At 44.8% G+C, this 17,492-nt stretch overlaps 1 protein-coding gene across 1 annotated transcript in view; it reads right to left on the minus strand.

Moving 5' to 3' along the window:
- Nucleotides 1-17,492, minus strand: part of LOC123756273 (uncharacterized PE-PGRS family protein PE_PGRS10-like) — a 246,406-nt gene that overhangs the window by 32,309 nt on the left and 196,605 nt on the right. The window contains exon 8 of the mRNA XM_069305676.1: nt 12,980-13,079. Coding sequence (XP_069161777.1) covers nt 12,980-13,079 — 100 coding nt within the window. The remainder of the gene's footprint in view (nt 1-12,979; nt 13,080-17,492) is intronic.

Here is a 17,492-nt window from a genome sequence, read left to right on the forward strand (position 1 = left end):
CCCACCTTCAAGCACCACCACTATTCTCACCTAACCCATGTTGAAGCACCACCACTATACTCACTTAAACCATCTTCAAGCACCTCCACTATACTCACCTAACCCACCTTCAATCACCACTATTATACTCACCTAACCCACCATTAAGCACCACTATTATACTCACCTAACCTACCTTCAAGCACCACCACTATACCCACCTAACCCACCTTCAAGCACCACCACTGTATTCACCTAACCCACTTTCAAGCACCACCACTATACTCACCTAACCCACCTTCAAGCACCACCTCAAATATACTCTCCTAACTCACCTTCAAGCACCACCACTATACTCACCAAAACACACCTTCAAATACCGCTTCCACTATACTCACCTAACCCACCTTCAAGCACGACTATTATACTCACCTAACCCACCATTAAACACCACTATTATACTCATCAAACCTACCTTCAAGCACCACCACTATATTCACCTAACCCATGTTGAAGCACCACCACTATACTCACTTAAGCCATCTTCAAGCACCTCCACTTTACTCACCAAAACCACCTTCGAGCACCACTACTATACTTTCCTAACCCACCATCAAGCACCACTACGATACTCACCTAACCCACCTTCAAGCACTTGCATTAAACTCATTTAACCCACCTTCAAGCACCTTCACCTTGCTCCCCTAACCCACAATCAAGCACCACCATTATACTCACCTAACCCACCTTCAAGCACCACCACTATACTCACCTAACCTACTATCAAGCACCACCAATATACTCATCTAACCCACCTCAAGCACTACAACTATACTCTCAAAACCCACCTTCAAACACCTCTACCACTATGCTCTCCTAACCTTCCTTCAAGCACCACCACTATACTCACCTAACCCACCTTCAAGCACTACAACTATACTCACCTAACCCATCATCAAGTATCACCACTTTTCCCAACTAACTCACCATCAAGCGCTACCACTATACTCACCTTACCCACCTTCAAATACCACCACTATACTTACCTAACCCACGTTCATGCACCACCACTATACTCACCTAACCCACCTTCAAGCACCACCTCAAATATACTCTCCTAACTCACCTTCAAGCACCACCACTATACTCACCTAACCCACCTTCAAGCACCACCACTATACTCACCTAACCCACCTACAAGCACCACTACCACTATACTCTCCAACCCACATTCAAGCAGCACCACCACTATACTCACCTAACCCATCTTCAAGCACCACCACTATTCTCATCTAACCCACCTTCAAGCACCACTATTAAACTCACCTAACCCACCATTAAACACCACTATTATACTAACCTAACCCACCTTCAATCACTACAACTATACTCACCTAACCCATCATCAAGTACCACCACTTTACCCACCTAACTCACCTTCAATCACCACAACTATACTCACCTTACACATCTTCAAAGACCACCACTATACTTACCTAACCCACCTTCAAGCACCACCACCACTATACTCTCCAACCCACATTCAAGCAGTACCACCACTATACTCACCCAACCCACCTTCAAGCACCACCACTATTCTCATCTAAGCCACCTTCAAGCACCACCACTATACTCACCTAACCCACCTTCAAGCACCACCACTATACCCACCTAACCCACCTTCAAGCACCACCACTGTGCTAACCTAACCCTCTTTCAAGCACCACAACTATACTCACCTATCCCACTTTCAAGCACCACCTCAACTATACTCTTCTAACTTACCTTGAAGCACCACCACTATACTCACCAAACACACCTTCAAATACCGCCTCCACTATACTCACCTAACCCACCTTCAAGCACCATTATTATACTCACCTAACCCACCATTAAGCACCACTATTATACTCACCTAACCTACCTTCAAACACCACCACTATACTCACCTAACCCATGTTGAAAAACCACCACTATACTCACTTAATCCATCTTCAAGCACCTCCACTATACTCACCTAACCCACCTTCGAGCACCACTACTATACTCTCCTAACCCACCATCAAGCACCACTACTATACACACCTAACCCACCTTCAAGCACTATCATTAAACTCACCTATCTCACCTTCAAGCACCATAACTCTACTCACCTAACCCACCTTCAAGCACCCCCACTACACTCATTTAACCCACCTTCAAGCACCTTCACCATGCTCCCCTAACCCACCAACAAGCACCACCATTATAATCACCTAACCCACCTTCAAGCACCAACACTATTCTCATCTAACCCACCTTCAAGCACCACCACTATTCTCATCTAACCCACCTTTAAGCACCACCACTATACTTACCTAACCCACCTTCAAGCACCACCACTATACCCACATAACCCATCTTCAAGCACCACCACTGTATTCACCTAACCAACTTTCAAGCACCACCACTATACTCACCTAACCCACCTTCAAGCACGACTTCAAATATACTCTCCTAACTCACCTTCAAGCACCACCACTATACTCATCAAACACACCTTCAAATACCGCCTCCACTATACTCACCTAACCCACCTTCAAGCACCACTATTATACTCACCTAACCCACCATTAAACACCACTATTATACTCACCTAACCTACCTTCAAGCACCACCACTATACTCACCTTACCCATGTTGAAGCACCACCACTATTCTCACTTAAGCCATCTTCAAGCACCTCCACTATACTCACCTAAACCACCTTCGAGCACCACTACTATACTCTCCTAACCCACCATCAAGCACCACTACGATACTCACCTAACCCACCTTCAAGAACTAGCATTACACTCATTTAACCCACTTTCAAGCACCTTCACCATGCTCCCCTAACCCACAATCAAGCACCACCATTATACTCACCTAACCCACCTTCAAGCACCACCACTATACTCACCTAACCTACTATCAAGCACCACCACTATACTCATCTAACCCACCTCAAGCACTACACCTATACTCTCCAAACCCACCTTCAAACACCACTACCACTATGCTCTCCTAACCCTCCTTCAAGCACCACCACTATACTCACCTAACCCACCTTCAAGCACTACAACTATACTCACCCAACCCATCATCAAGTACCACCACTTTTCCCACCTAACTCACCTTCAAGCGCTACCACTATACTCACCTTACCCACCTTCAAATTCCACCACTATACTCACCTAACCCACCTTCAAGCACCACCTCAAATATGCTTTCCTAACTCACCTTCAAGCACCACCACTATACTCACCTAACCTACCTTCAAGCACCACCACTATACTCACCTAACCCACCTTCAGGCACCACTCCTACTATACTCTCCAACCCACATTCAAGCACCACCACCACTATACTCACTTAACCCACCTTCAAGCACAACCACTATTCTCATCTAACCCACCTTCAAGCACCACTAATAAACTCACCTAACCCACCATTAAACACCACTATTATACTCACCTAACACCTTCAAGCACTACAACTATACTCACCTAACCCATCATCAAGTACCACCACTTCACCCACCTAACTCACCTTCAAGCACCACAACTATACTCACCTTACCCACCTTCAAAGACCACCACTATACTTACCTAACCCACCTTCAAGCACCACCACTATACTCACCTAACCCACCTTCAAGCACCACCACCACTATACTCTCCAACCCACATTCAAGCAGTACCACCACTATACTCACCCAACCCACCTTCAAGCACCACTACTATTCTCATCTAACCCACCTTCAAGCGCCACCACTATACTCACCTAACCCACCTTCAAGCACCACCACTATACCCACCTATCTCACCTTCAAGCACCACCACTGTGCTCACCTAACCCACTTTCAATCACCACCACTATACTCACCCAACCCACTTTCAAGCACCACCTCAACTATACTCTCCTAACTCACCTTCAAGCACCACCACTATACTCACCAAACAAACCTTCAAATACCGCCTACACTATACTCACCTAACCTACCTTCAAGCACCACTACTATACTCACCTAACCCATGTTGAAGCACCACCACTATACTCACTTAAGCCATCTTCAAGCACCTCCACTATACTCACCTGACCCACCTTCGAGCACCACTACTATACTCTCCTAACCCACCATCAAGCACCACTACTATACACACCTAACCCATTTTCAAGCACTATCATTAAACTCACCTATCTCACCTTCAAGCACCATAACTATACTCACCTAACCCACCTTCAAGCACCCCCACTACACTCATTTAACCCACCTTCAATCACCTTCACCATGCTTCCCTAACCCACCATCAAGCACCACTATTATACTCACCTAACCCACCTCAAGCACTTCAACTGTACTCTCCTAACCCACCTTCAAACACCACTACCACTATGCTCTCCTAACCCACCTTCAAGCACCACAAGTATACTTACCTAACCCACCTTCATGCACCACCACTATACTCACCTAACCCACCTTCAAGAACCACCACCACTATATTCACCTAACCCACCTTCAAGCACCACCACCACTATACTCTCCAACCCACATTCAATCAGCACCACCACTATACTCACCTAACCCACCTTCAAGCACGACCTCAACTATACTCTCCTAACTCACCTTCAAGCACCACCACTATACGGTCGAGAGGTCGAGGTCGAGGGAGGGGGCAGACGTACCGTGCGCGCTCAGTTAAAATCGTGACATTAACCGGGATTCTTAGGACTACTGCTGTTGATTACTGATTACAGACATAACAAAGTGCATAGTGACCCGCTGGAAAATTGAAAATAGTCATTAACAATAGAACTTTGTGTTATATAGAGAATAAACGTTAGACCACGTGTGAGCCAGTGAACGAGGCTTTGTGTACATGCGTGTATTAGGAAAAAAAATAGTGAACGGTGATTCGTGGAACAGTGATGTGGAATGGGTATCACAACAACATATAAGTTGGAAGTGAATATTATAAATATAGAATACTAGAAATATAGAATAGTGGCAAGAGGCGGCATCAGTGGTTATAAATCGGGTAACTGGAAACTGGTGACATCAACCTGGGCCACAAGAGGTCACCTGTACCGACCGGGGACCAGCCTCGCTACCCTACGCTAAGTACCTGCCATAAAGTTTGAACAAAATAACATACATAATATTACAAATATACGGTATACATATAATGTTATAAATATTAAACATATAAATATATATACATATATATTGTTACAAATATACAATATGCACATAATATTATAAATATATAGATATATCCAACAAAACAAGGCAATATGGGAGTAAATAAACAAATTTGTGGCCACTGTAACAACTCCTTAAAGACGAAGGTAACGGCAATTGAATGTTATATCTGTAAGACTAGATTCCATTCGGCTTGTACAGGAGTGAGTAACACTACGGCACTGAGTGCTGGCCACTTGCTCTGGGTGTGTAAAAATGATCTGCCAGCTTGGAATATCCTAAAAAACCTTCTAGATAACATGACGCATGATCGGAAAACATCATTCATTGGAAGCCTACCAGCCATCCAGAAGGAGTGGGAAAGGAACAACAACAATTCTAATATACAAGGGGTGGAGGCTATAATCAGGGATGAAACTGAGACTGAAACTCAGGAAGTTGTAAACTCTGACTCAATAGGCCAGGATGTAGATGACAGTAAACTAGAAAGTGTACCAGACAGCACTGACAGCTCGATAGGTACTGACACTCCGACGGTTCCCGATAGAGCAATTCAGAACAGAAGGACAGACTTATGCAAATTTTATGCAAAGGGCATATGCAGACATAGATATGCTGGTAATAAGAAAGGATTAGAATGCAGTTACCAACATCCCAAAAAATGTTTAAATATGCTTAGGAAAGGTGAGTGTCGATTTGGATCAATATGTAGGTTTTTCCATCCTGACATGTGCCAAACTTCACTGGAGGACAGAAAATGCTATGACCTCAGCTGCCCACACTTTCACGTGAAAGGCACGGAACGCTACATAAAGAGTGGCAAGCAGGATAATGAATTTGGAGGAAACTCTATAATTTTTTATACCAGACCGGCAGAGAATTCAAAAGGAGCAGCATGGAGAATGTATGGAACTGGATGCTAGATCCACTTGCATTCCAGAATTACAGTTACAATTACCCACCGAAAGGGAACTACAACTACGACAGACAACTGCCCTACAACAATCAGTACTGGTCAGAACAAACTCATTATGTCCACGAATAATGGGCTTGCCGAAAAAGTCTCCCATTCAAACTATCACTAATAGAGTAACCTCATTCATCTTTGCCAACATACAAGGACTGAAAACAAGAACAAACAACAGAGTACAGTTCATAAATGGCCTCCTCACGGAGTCAAATGCAGTATTTGGAGCTTTCACAGAAACCCATGCAGGGGAATTGTTGGACAGTGACATCTGGATTCCAGGATATAACCTATACAGGTGTGATAGGAAAATTAGGTAACATGGAGGAGTGGGTCTGTATATTAGGGAAGACCTTGTATGCTCGGAGCTCCTAAACGTTACAAATGAGGTGGTAGAGGTACTGGGATTGAAAATAGAGAAAATAAATTTAGTGATTATTCTAATATACAATCCGCCAGATTCAACGGCTGAGGAATTCACAGAACAGATAAGCAAAATAGAGAATAGCCTTGATAATTTGGAGAACCCGATACCTGATATTATCTTCCTAGGTGACTTCAACTTGCCTAGTCTCAGGTGGAGAACAGCAAACAATAATATTATACCAGGAAATCTATCAGGACCTAACCAACCACAGGTTAGAGAACTACTTAGATTCTGTGACAAATTTTCACTCAATCAGCAGATATCGGAGCCAACGAGAAATGAAAATATTCTAGATCTGGTCTTTACGAACAATGAAGACATTATCAGAGACATTACGATATCAGATACCACATACTCAGATCACAAGCTCATTGAAGTGCAAACGACCATCAATACTCAGAATAGACCTAAAACGTTGATAAAGCGAGAGGGGCTATTCAGTAAATTCAATTTTAATAATAAAAGGATAGACTGGGAGATAATAAACAGGGAACTTACAAACATTCCATGGGGAACTGTTCTAAGTAATACAAGTCCTACAGAAGGAATAGAAAAACTGACTTCAGAAGCGTATCAAGTCTGTCTGAAACATGTTCCTTTGAGGAAAGTCAGAAAGAGATCTAACGTAGAAAGAGAACGCAGACGACACTATAAACGCAGGAAAAAAATAACGGAACTGCTTATGCAGACACGAATTTCCGTCAAAGAAGGAATTATTTAAATAGGGAGATTGAAGAAATCGAGCGGAAATTGAAACACTCATATGAAACTGAAGAAAGGCAGTTAGAACAAAGCCATTCAGGAAATAAAGAAAAATCCAAAATATTTTTTCTCATATGCGAAATCAAAAGCAAAAACCACTGCCAGTATTGGACCTATTCGTACAAGTAAAGGTTCATACACGGAGGATGACAAAGAAATTAGTGAAATCCTAAAAAAGCAGTAAGAGGACATGTTTAGCATTCCAGTAAACAACATGAAGGTGGAAGATCCAGACAATTTCATTATGCGGGATATTCAAACCCCTGTAAATATAACTGATATAAACACGAGCGCACTAAATTTTGAAAGGGAAATTGAAAACATGCCCATGCACTCGGCCCCAGGTCCAGACTCATGGAATTCAATATTTATAAAGAAATGCAAAGTGCCGGTAGCACAGGCACTCAGTATAGTGTGGAGGAAGAGCTTGGACACGGGGGAGATACCAGATGCACTTAAAGTAGCAGACATAGCCCCTCTACACAAGGGAGGGAGCAAAGCATTGGCAAAGAATTATAGACCAGTTGCACTAACATCGCACATCATAAAAGTATTTGAGAGAGTGATTAGAAGTCAGGTCACCAATTTCATGGAGACCAATGACCTTCACAACCCAGGCCAACATGGATTTCGAGCGGGAAGATCGTGCCTCTCACAGCTACTTGAGCACTACGACAAAGTCACTGAGGCATTAGAAGAAAATCAGAATGCTGATGTGATATACACGGACTTCGCAAAGGCATTCGATAAATGTGACCATGGCGTGATAGCACACAAAATGAAGTCAATGGGAATAACCGGTAAAGTAGGACGCTGGATACTCAGTTTTCTGTCAAACAGGACTCAGCGAGTAACGGTCAACCATATAAAATCTAGTCCAAGTGCAGTTAAAAGCTCTGTACCTCAGGGTACAGTCCTTGCACCGCTGCTTTTCCTTATTCTCATATCAGATATAGACAAAAATACAAGTCACAGCTTCGTATCATCCTTTGCAGATGACACAAAAATCAGTATGAAAATTACCTCGGCTGAAGACATTGAAAAACTTCAAGCTGATATTAATAATGTTTTGGACTGGGCATCAGAAAATAACATGATGTTTAACAGTGATAAATTCCAGGTACTCAGGTACGGGGAAAATGAGGACCTTAAACATAATACAGAGTACAAAACACAATCAAATGTACCCATAGTAGGAAAACAGCATGTAAAGGATTTGGGAATAATAATGTCTGATGACCTAACGTTTAAGGAGCATAACCAAGCAAATATTGCGACAGCCAGAAAAATGATAGGATGGATTACGAGAACTTTCAAATCCAGGGATCCCATCACAATGGTTGTACTCTTGTGTTGTCCCGTCTTGAGTACTGCTCAGTACTCACTTCCCCCTTCAGTGCAGGAGAGATTGCTGAAATAGAGGGAATACAGAGAACATATACGGCACGCATAGACGCAAAAAAGCACCTAAATTATTGGGATTGTCTCAAAGCCCTCCAAATGTACTCACTAGAAAGAAGACGAGAGAGATATCAAATAATATACACCTGGAAGATACTGGAGGGCCAAGTACCAAATCTACACAGAAAAATAACAACGTACTGGAGTGAACGATATGGAAGAAAATGTAGAATAGAACCAGTGAAGAGCAGAGGTGCCATAGGCACAATCAAAGAACACTGTATAAACATCAGAGGTCCGCGGTTGTTCAACGTCCTCCCAGCAAGCATAAGAAATATTGCCGGAACAACCGTGGACATTTTCAAGAGGAAACTAGATTTATTCCTCTAAGGAGTGCCGGACCAACCGGGCTGTGGTGGGTATGTGGGCCTACGGGCCGCTCCAATCAACAGCCTAGTGGACCAAACTCTCACAAATCAAGCCTGGCCTCGGGCCGGGCTTGGGGAGTAGAAGAACTCCCAGAACCCCAACAACCAGATATCAACCAGGTATACTCACCAAACACACCTTCAAACACCGCCTCCACTATACTCACCTAACCCACCTTCTATCACCACTAATATACTCACCTAACCCACCTTCAAGCACCACCACTATTCTCACCTAACCCATGCTGAAGCACCACCACTATACTCACTTAAACCATCTTCAAGCACCTCCACTATACTCACCTAACCCACCTTCAATCACCACCACTATACTCACCAAACACACCTTCAAACTCCGCCTCCACTATACTCACCTAACCCACCTTCGAGCACCACTACTATACTCTCCTAACCCACCATCAAGCACCACTACTATACTCACCGAACCCACCTTCAAGCACTAGCATTATACTCACCTATCTCACCTTCAAGCACCATAACCATTCTCACCTAACCCACCTTCAAGCACCTTCACCATGCTCCCCTAACCCACCATCAAGCACCACCATTATACTCACCTAACCTACTATCAAGCACCACCACTATACTCATCTAACCTCCTCAAGCATTACAACTGTACTCTCCTAGCCCAACTTCAAACACCACTACCACTATGCTCTCCTAACCCACCTTCAAGCACCACCACTATACTCACCTAACCCACCTTCAAGCACTACAACTATACTCACCTAACCCATCATCAAGTATTACCACTTTACTCACCTAACTCACCTTCAAGCACCAACACTATACTCACGTTACCCACTTTCAAAGACCACCACTCTACTCACCTAACCCACCTTCATGCACCATCACTATACTTACCTAACTCACCTTCAAGAACCACCACCACTATACTCACCTAAACTACCATCAAGCACCACCACTATACTCATCTAATTTCCTCAAACACTACAACTATACTCTCCTAACCCAACTTCAAACGCCACTACCACTATGCTCTCCTAACCCACCTTCAAGCACCACCACTATACTCACCTAACCCACCTTCAAGCACCACCACTATTCTCATCTAACCCACCTTTAAGCACCACCACTATTCTCAATCTAACCCCCCTTTAAGCACCACCAATATACTCACCTAACCCACCTTCAAGCACCACCACTATACCCACCTAACCCACCTTCAAGCACCACAACTGTACTCACCTATCTCACTTTCAAGCACCACCACTATACTCACCTAACCCACCTTCAAGCACGACCTCAACTATAGTCTCCTAACTCACCTTCAAGCACCACCACTATTCTCACCAAACACACCTTCAAACACCACCTCCACTATACTCACCTAACCCACCTTCAATCACCACTATTATACTCACCTAACCCACCATTAAGCACCATTATTATACTCACCTAACCCATGTTGAAGCACCACCACTATACTCACTTAAACCATCTTCAAGCACCTCCACTATACTCACCTAACCCACCTTCAATCACCACCACTATACTCACCAAACACACCTTCAAACTCCGCCTCCACTATACTCATCTAACTCACCTTCGAGCACCACTACTATACTCTCCTAACCCACCATCAAGCACCACTACTATACTCACCTAACCCACCTTCAAGCACTAGCATTATACTCACCTATCTCACCTTCAAGCACCACAACTATACTCACCTAACCCACCTTCAAGCACCCCCACTATACTCATTTAACCCACCTTCAAGCACCTTCACCATGGTCCCCTAACCCACCATCAAGCACCACCATTATACTCACCTAACCCACCTTCAAGCACCACCACTCTACTCACCTAACCTACCATCAAGCACCACCACTATACTCATCTAACCTCCTCAAGCACTACAACTATACTCTCCTAACCCACCTTCAAGCACCACCACTATACTCACCTAACCCACCTTCAAGCACTACAACTATACTCACCTAACCCATCATCAAGGATTACCACTTTACCCACCTAACTCACCTTCCAGCACCACCACTATACTCACGTTACCCACTTTCAAAGACCACCACTGTACTTACCTAACTCATCTTCCAGCACCACCACTATACTCACGTTACTCACTTTCAAAGACCACCACTGTACTTAACTAACCCACCTTCATGCACCATCACTATACTCACCTAACCCACCTTCAAGAACCACCACCATTATACTCACCTAACCCACCTTCAAGCACCACCACTATACTCACCTATCCCATTTTCAAGCACCACCACCACTATACTCTCCAACCCACATTCAACCAGCACCACCACTATACTCACCTAACCCACCTTCAAGCACCACCACTATACTCACCTAACCCACCTTCAAGCATCACCACTGTACTCACCTAACCCACCTTCAAGCACCACCACTATACTCACCTAACCCACCTTCAAGCACCACCACTGTACTCACCTAACCCACTTTCAAGCACCACCACCATACTCACCTGTTACGAACCCGACTCCATCGTCGGAACATTGAGCAGCGACGTTAAGGTAATCTGTGAATCTGCTCCCTAAACTCCCACAAAATGGACGACGCCATCTGGTGGTGGCACTATGATACCTGCAAGACTCTAGATTCGTGCCTTGGTCAGACCTATGAGTCGCAGTAGGTGACCTCTGGTGATATGGCGCCTAGCAATCAGCGCCATCTATTGGGATATGAGTTGTATGTCAATGTCAGAGTCCGTAAGTGGTATGTCCTAGTTTCACCAGTACCGACGTAGGGCTGCCGTGGTACGAAGACAGTAAGTCTACCCAAGGCACCCTATTATATCTCAACTCAAATCTGCTTTAAATGAGCAGTGAGACGGTGCCGTAGAGGAACTGAGTAGTACCTGCTGTCTGCCTATGAAGTGGCAGTGACAGAATTCGGCGTATGCCGGGACTAGCTAGAGGAAGAGACGACCGACAGTGAGGTGCTACGGAGGAGTGTAACTAGCTAGTTGCAAGAAGCTCCTGCCAGGGGTTCGCTACCCTTGTATTTGTTCGTGTTGAGGCCCAGCAGCGCGAGGCTGATGTTCTCTGCCAGCACCAGGCTGGAGAGTGATTGTGGGCATTCACAAGGCGCACCTAGTGAGACTGTAGATAGGCTGGCCCATGGCTAGGGTAGACTCGTTGGTGTGTTCCAATACTGGTTGAGGACGGTACTGCGTGTTGAGGAAACACGGAAGTTGACAAGGCTGCATTGCATGAGCATCGAGGAGCGCTTAGTGTCTTATGAGAGCGACAGTTGTGTGTGCGTGTGTGCGTGTAATTACGAATCTTATTGATTCGTAATTACAATTATTACTTAACCTATACCTATTATAGGTTAGGTAATAATTGTAATTACGAAGCAATAAGATGCTTATCTTAGGATACTAACAAGGTTAGGTAAGGTCGGTGTTTTCTATGAATCTTTTTAAGGGTATCTATTATGTTAAGTATGTCACCTATGCACATATTTAATAAGTCAATATTGACTTATTAAATTTGCGAGAACGGGTTGATCAGGGTAGTAATACTTCGTTAATGATTCTATTTTAGTTGATGGGAAAGTGATAATATATGAATATATTGATAAAAGATGAAGTGTCATATTCCTTTCAACTCTCCCCTCCCCCTTATGTTTTATTTGCACGCCTTCTCCTTGAAAGTCACTACCGACTTGGGGTCGGACACTAGTACTTTGGATCCCCTAGCAAAGAACCCGGTTGCGACCCACAGTGGCCGTAACATCACCTAACCCACCTTCAAGCACCACATGGCTGCCTGTGTCGTCAGCAAGGTGTTGTATTCCCAGGATGGGCAGTGTCGTGCTACCTCCCCGGAAGGTCTCCAGCATATCGCCCTGAGGAAAGACAAACTCATTAATCTGATATTATTCCCAATATGGTCAGCGCCGTCTTAACTTCCCTGAAAAGTTAAAGCATATTCTCTTACGTTCCTACGGGTTGAAAAGGTTTAAATTGTATGTGTAAAATCCTCCGTAGTTCATACACGAGGACACACTGTATGAAAGCCCAGTCTATCATGACAAACCCAGAATGTAAAAGATTAGAGGTCAAGACACTGACCTTCTCTCTGCCATATGTTCTCTAGTCATTTACACAGGCAAGTGGTGTGTGTACCTTCATGAGCTGTGCGGAATAAATTATGCACTCAGTCACACAGCTCAGCACACGCATCAAAAGCATACATTATTCAGTAGTCTGAATAATGGATTATTCAGTAGTAACGATGAATGTGGTATTTAAAAGGTACCTTTCTTAACAATTATTATTAACAACCTTGGTAAGATTCTTCTTCTAATAATTAAAGAACAGATTAAAATTCTGGTAATTAGATTTTCAAAATGAAAATATATCAAAACATTAAAAACAGCAATGCAAGTAGCATTAATAAAAATAACTGGAGACAGTTTCTCAATAATAAGTATAATATTATCCTTATTAATAATATAATTACTAATAACATTGTAATACTGAAATAATAATTATTTTATGATCATAATTAATGAAATAATAACAACCAAAGATTCAGTGAGCATTTCCCCCGTGGATCGCAACACTGAGGTGCTGGAAAAGAACGCTTGCTGCTTTAGGGGTCTCTTGTTCTTTCAATGAGCTTGGAATCCAGGTCCTTCGGAAAATTCCGTGCACACTCTCCCCATAGACCTAGCGTCTCGGCTCCTACAGGAAGAAAGTTTAGTCTGTGATCTATTTCCTTGTACTTGTTTGCATTCTCATTTTCTCTTTGTGGCAATAGCTCCCACTTGGCTGACACAGAGGGTAATTTAAGTGGCTGGCAAAATGGACACACACACACAAGTATAGTCCCTCGCTAATTGCTTACCATCTCTTGATGGGCGTAATGTAACTACATCCAGTCGACAGGCTGTGGCCGGAGAATTATGGTACATTAGATAATTGGGCTCTCTCTCTGCTGAACACTGGGCAGAGGCAAGGCTCCTCTTGATGATGTCACTGACCTCATCGTTTCTAGTGTGCCCATATAATGGTTTTCCAAGATTTTGCGAGGCCCGAGATTTTCTTCCCGAGGATCTCGTCCATTCCGTTAGACCCAAGAAGAGGACAGTGCTGTCTGCGGGTCTGATTACATGAATTCCACCCAACACAGATTTGAGAAGCCCAATTTTACACTTGAATAGTTTAAAGAAAATGCCTAGGTTTTCTCCTTTGCTCTTTATTTTTTCTAATATATATATATATATACATATATATATATATATGTATATATATATATATATATATATATATGAATGAAAACTCACACCCCAGAAGTGACTCGAACCCATACTCCCAGAAGCAACGCAACTGGTAACTACAGGGCGCCTTAATCCGCTTGACCATCACGGCCGTCAAAAGGAAGTGATAGCCGAGGCTATTTGAGCCACTTCCCCGACGGCAACTCGGATGGTAATCTTGGGCATAGCATTTCACCAAATCACCTCATTCTTTGGGGCACACGTGAGGAACACAAATGCGAACAAGCCTGAATGGTCCCCAGGACTATATGTGAATGAAAACTCACACCCCAGAAGTGACTCGAACCCATACTCCCAGAAGCAACGCAACTGGTAACTACAGGGCGCCTTAATCCGCTTGACCATCACGGCCGTCAAAAGGAAGTGATAGCCGAGGCTATTTGAGCCACTTCCCCGACGGCAACTCGGATGGTAATCTTGGGCATAGCATTTCACCAAATCACCTCATTCTTTGGGGCACACGTGAGGAACACAAATGCGAACAAGCCTGAATGGTCCCCAGGACTATATGCGAATGAAAACTCACACCCCAGAAGTGACTCGAACCCATACTCCCAGAAGCAACGCAACTGGTAACTACAGGGCGCCTTAATCCGCTTGACCATCACGGCCGTCAAAAGGAAGTGATAGCCGAGGCTATTTGAGCCACTTCCCCGACGGCAACTCGGATGGTAATCTTGGGCATAGCATTTCACCAAATCACCTCATTCTTTGGGGCACACGTGAGGAACACAAATGCGAACAAGCCTGAATGGTCCCCAGGACTATATGCGAATGAAAACTCACACCCCAGAAGTGACTCGAACCCATACTCCCAGAAGCAACGCAACTGGTAACTACAGGGCGCCTTAATCCGCTTGACCATCACGGCCGTCAAAAGGAAGTGATAGCCGAGGCTATTTGAGCCACTTCCCCGACGGCAACTCGGATGGTAATCTTGGGCATAGCATTTCACCAAATCACCTCATTCTTTGGGGCACACGTGAGGAACACAAATGCGAACAAGCCTGAATGGTCCCCAGGACTATATGCGAATGAAAACTCACACCCCAGATGTGACTCGAACCCATACTCCCAGAAGCAACGCAACTGGTAACTACAGGGCGCCTTAATCCGCTTGACCATCACGGCCGTCAAAAGGAAGTGATAGCCGAGGCTATTTGAGCCACTTCCCCGACGGCAACTCGGATGGTAATCTTGGGCATAGCATTTCACCAAATCACCTCATTCTTTGGGGCACACGTGAGGAACACAAATGCGAACAAGCCTGAATGGTCCCCAGGACTATATGCGAATGAAAACTCACACCCCAGAAGTGACTCGAACCCATACTCCCAGAAGCAACGCAACTGGTAACTACAGGGCGCCTTAATCCGCTTGACCATCACGGCCGTCAAAAGGAAGTGATAGCCGAGGCTATTTGAGCCACTTCCCCGACGGCAACTCGGATGGTAATCTTGGGCATAGCATTTCACCAAATCACCTCATTCTTTGGGGCACACGTGAGGAACACAAATGCGAACAAGCCTGAATGGTCCCCAGGACTATATGCGAATGAAAACTCACACCCCAGAATTGACTCGAACCCATACTCCCAGAAGCAACGCAACTGGTAACTACAGGGCGCCTTAATCCGCTTGACCATCACGGCCGTCAAAAGGAAGTGATAGCCGAGGCTATTTGAGCCACTTCCCCGACGGCAACTCGGTGATTTGGTGAAATGCTATGCCCAAGATTACCATCCGAGTTGCCGTCGGGGAAGTGGCTCAAATAGCCTCGGCTATCACTTCCTTTTGACGGCCGTGATGGTCAAGCGGATTAAGGCACCCTGTAGTTACCAGTTTGCGTTGCTTCTGGGAGTATGGGTTCGAGTCACTTCTGGGGTGTGAGTTTTCATTCGCATATAGTCCTGGGGACCATTCAGGCTTGTTCGCATTTGTGTTCCTCACGTGTGCCCCAAAGAATGAGGTGATTTGGTGAAATGCTATGCCCAAGATTACCATCCGAGTTGCCGTCGGGGAAGTGGCTCAAATAGCCTCGGCTATCACTTCCTTTTGACGGCCGTGATGGTCAAGCGGATTAAGGCGCCCTGTAGTTACCAGTTGCGTTGCTTCTGGGAGTATGGGTTCGAGTCACTTCTGGGGTGTGAGTTTTCATTCGCATATAGTCCTGGGGACCATTCAGGCTTGTTCGCATTTGTGTTCCTCACGTGTGCCCCAAAGAATGAGGTGATTTGGTGAAATGCTATGCCCAAGATTACCATCCGAGTTGCCGTCGGGGAAGTGGCTCAAATAGCCTCGGCTATCACTTCCTTTTGACGGCCGTGATGGTCAAGCGGATTAAGGCGCCCTGTAGTTACCAGTTGCGTTGCTTCTGGGAGTATGGGTTCGAGTCACTTCTGGGGTGTGAGTTTTCATTCGCATATAGTCCTGGGGACCATTCAGGCTTGTTCGCATTTGTGTTCCTCAATTGTGCCCCAAAGAATGAGGTGATTTGGTGAAATGCTATGCCCAAGATTACCATCCGAGTTGCCGTCGGGGAAGTGGCTCAAATAGCCTCGGCTATCACTTCCTTTTGACGGCCGTGATGGTCAAGCGGATTAAGGCGCCCTGTAGTTACCAGTTGCGTTGCTTCTGGGAGTATGGGTTCGAGTCACTTCTGGGGTGTGAGTTTTCATTCGCATATAGTCCTGGGGACCATTCAGGCTTGTTCGCATTTGTGTTCCTCACGTGTGCCCCAAAGAATGAGGTGATTTGGTGAAATGCTATGCTCAAGATTACCATCCGAGTTGCCGTCGGGGAAGTGGCTCAAATAGCCTCGGCTATCACTTCCTTTTGACGGCCGTGATGGTCAAGCGGATTAAGGCGCCCTGTAGTTACCAGTTGCGTTGCTTCTGGGAGTATGGGTTCGAGTCACTTCTGGGGTGTGAGTTTTCATTCGCATATAGTCCTGGGGACCATTCAGGCTTGTTCGCAT

This window comes from Procambarus clarkii, chromosome 56 (assembly GCF_040958095.1).
Source record: "Procambarus clarkii isolate CNS0578487 chromosome 56, FALCON_Pclarkii_2.0, whole genome shotgun sequence".
Taxonomy (NCBI): domain Eukaryota; kingdom Metazoa; phylum Arthropoda; class Malacostraca; order Decapoda; family Cambaridae; genus Procambarus; species Procambarus clarkii.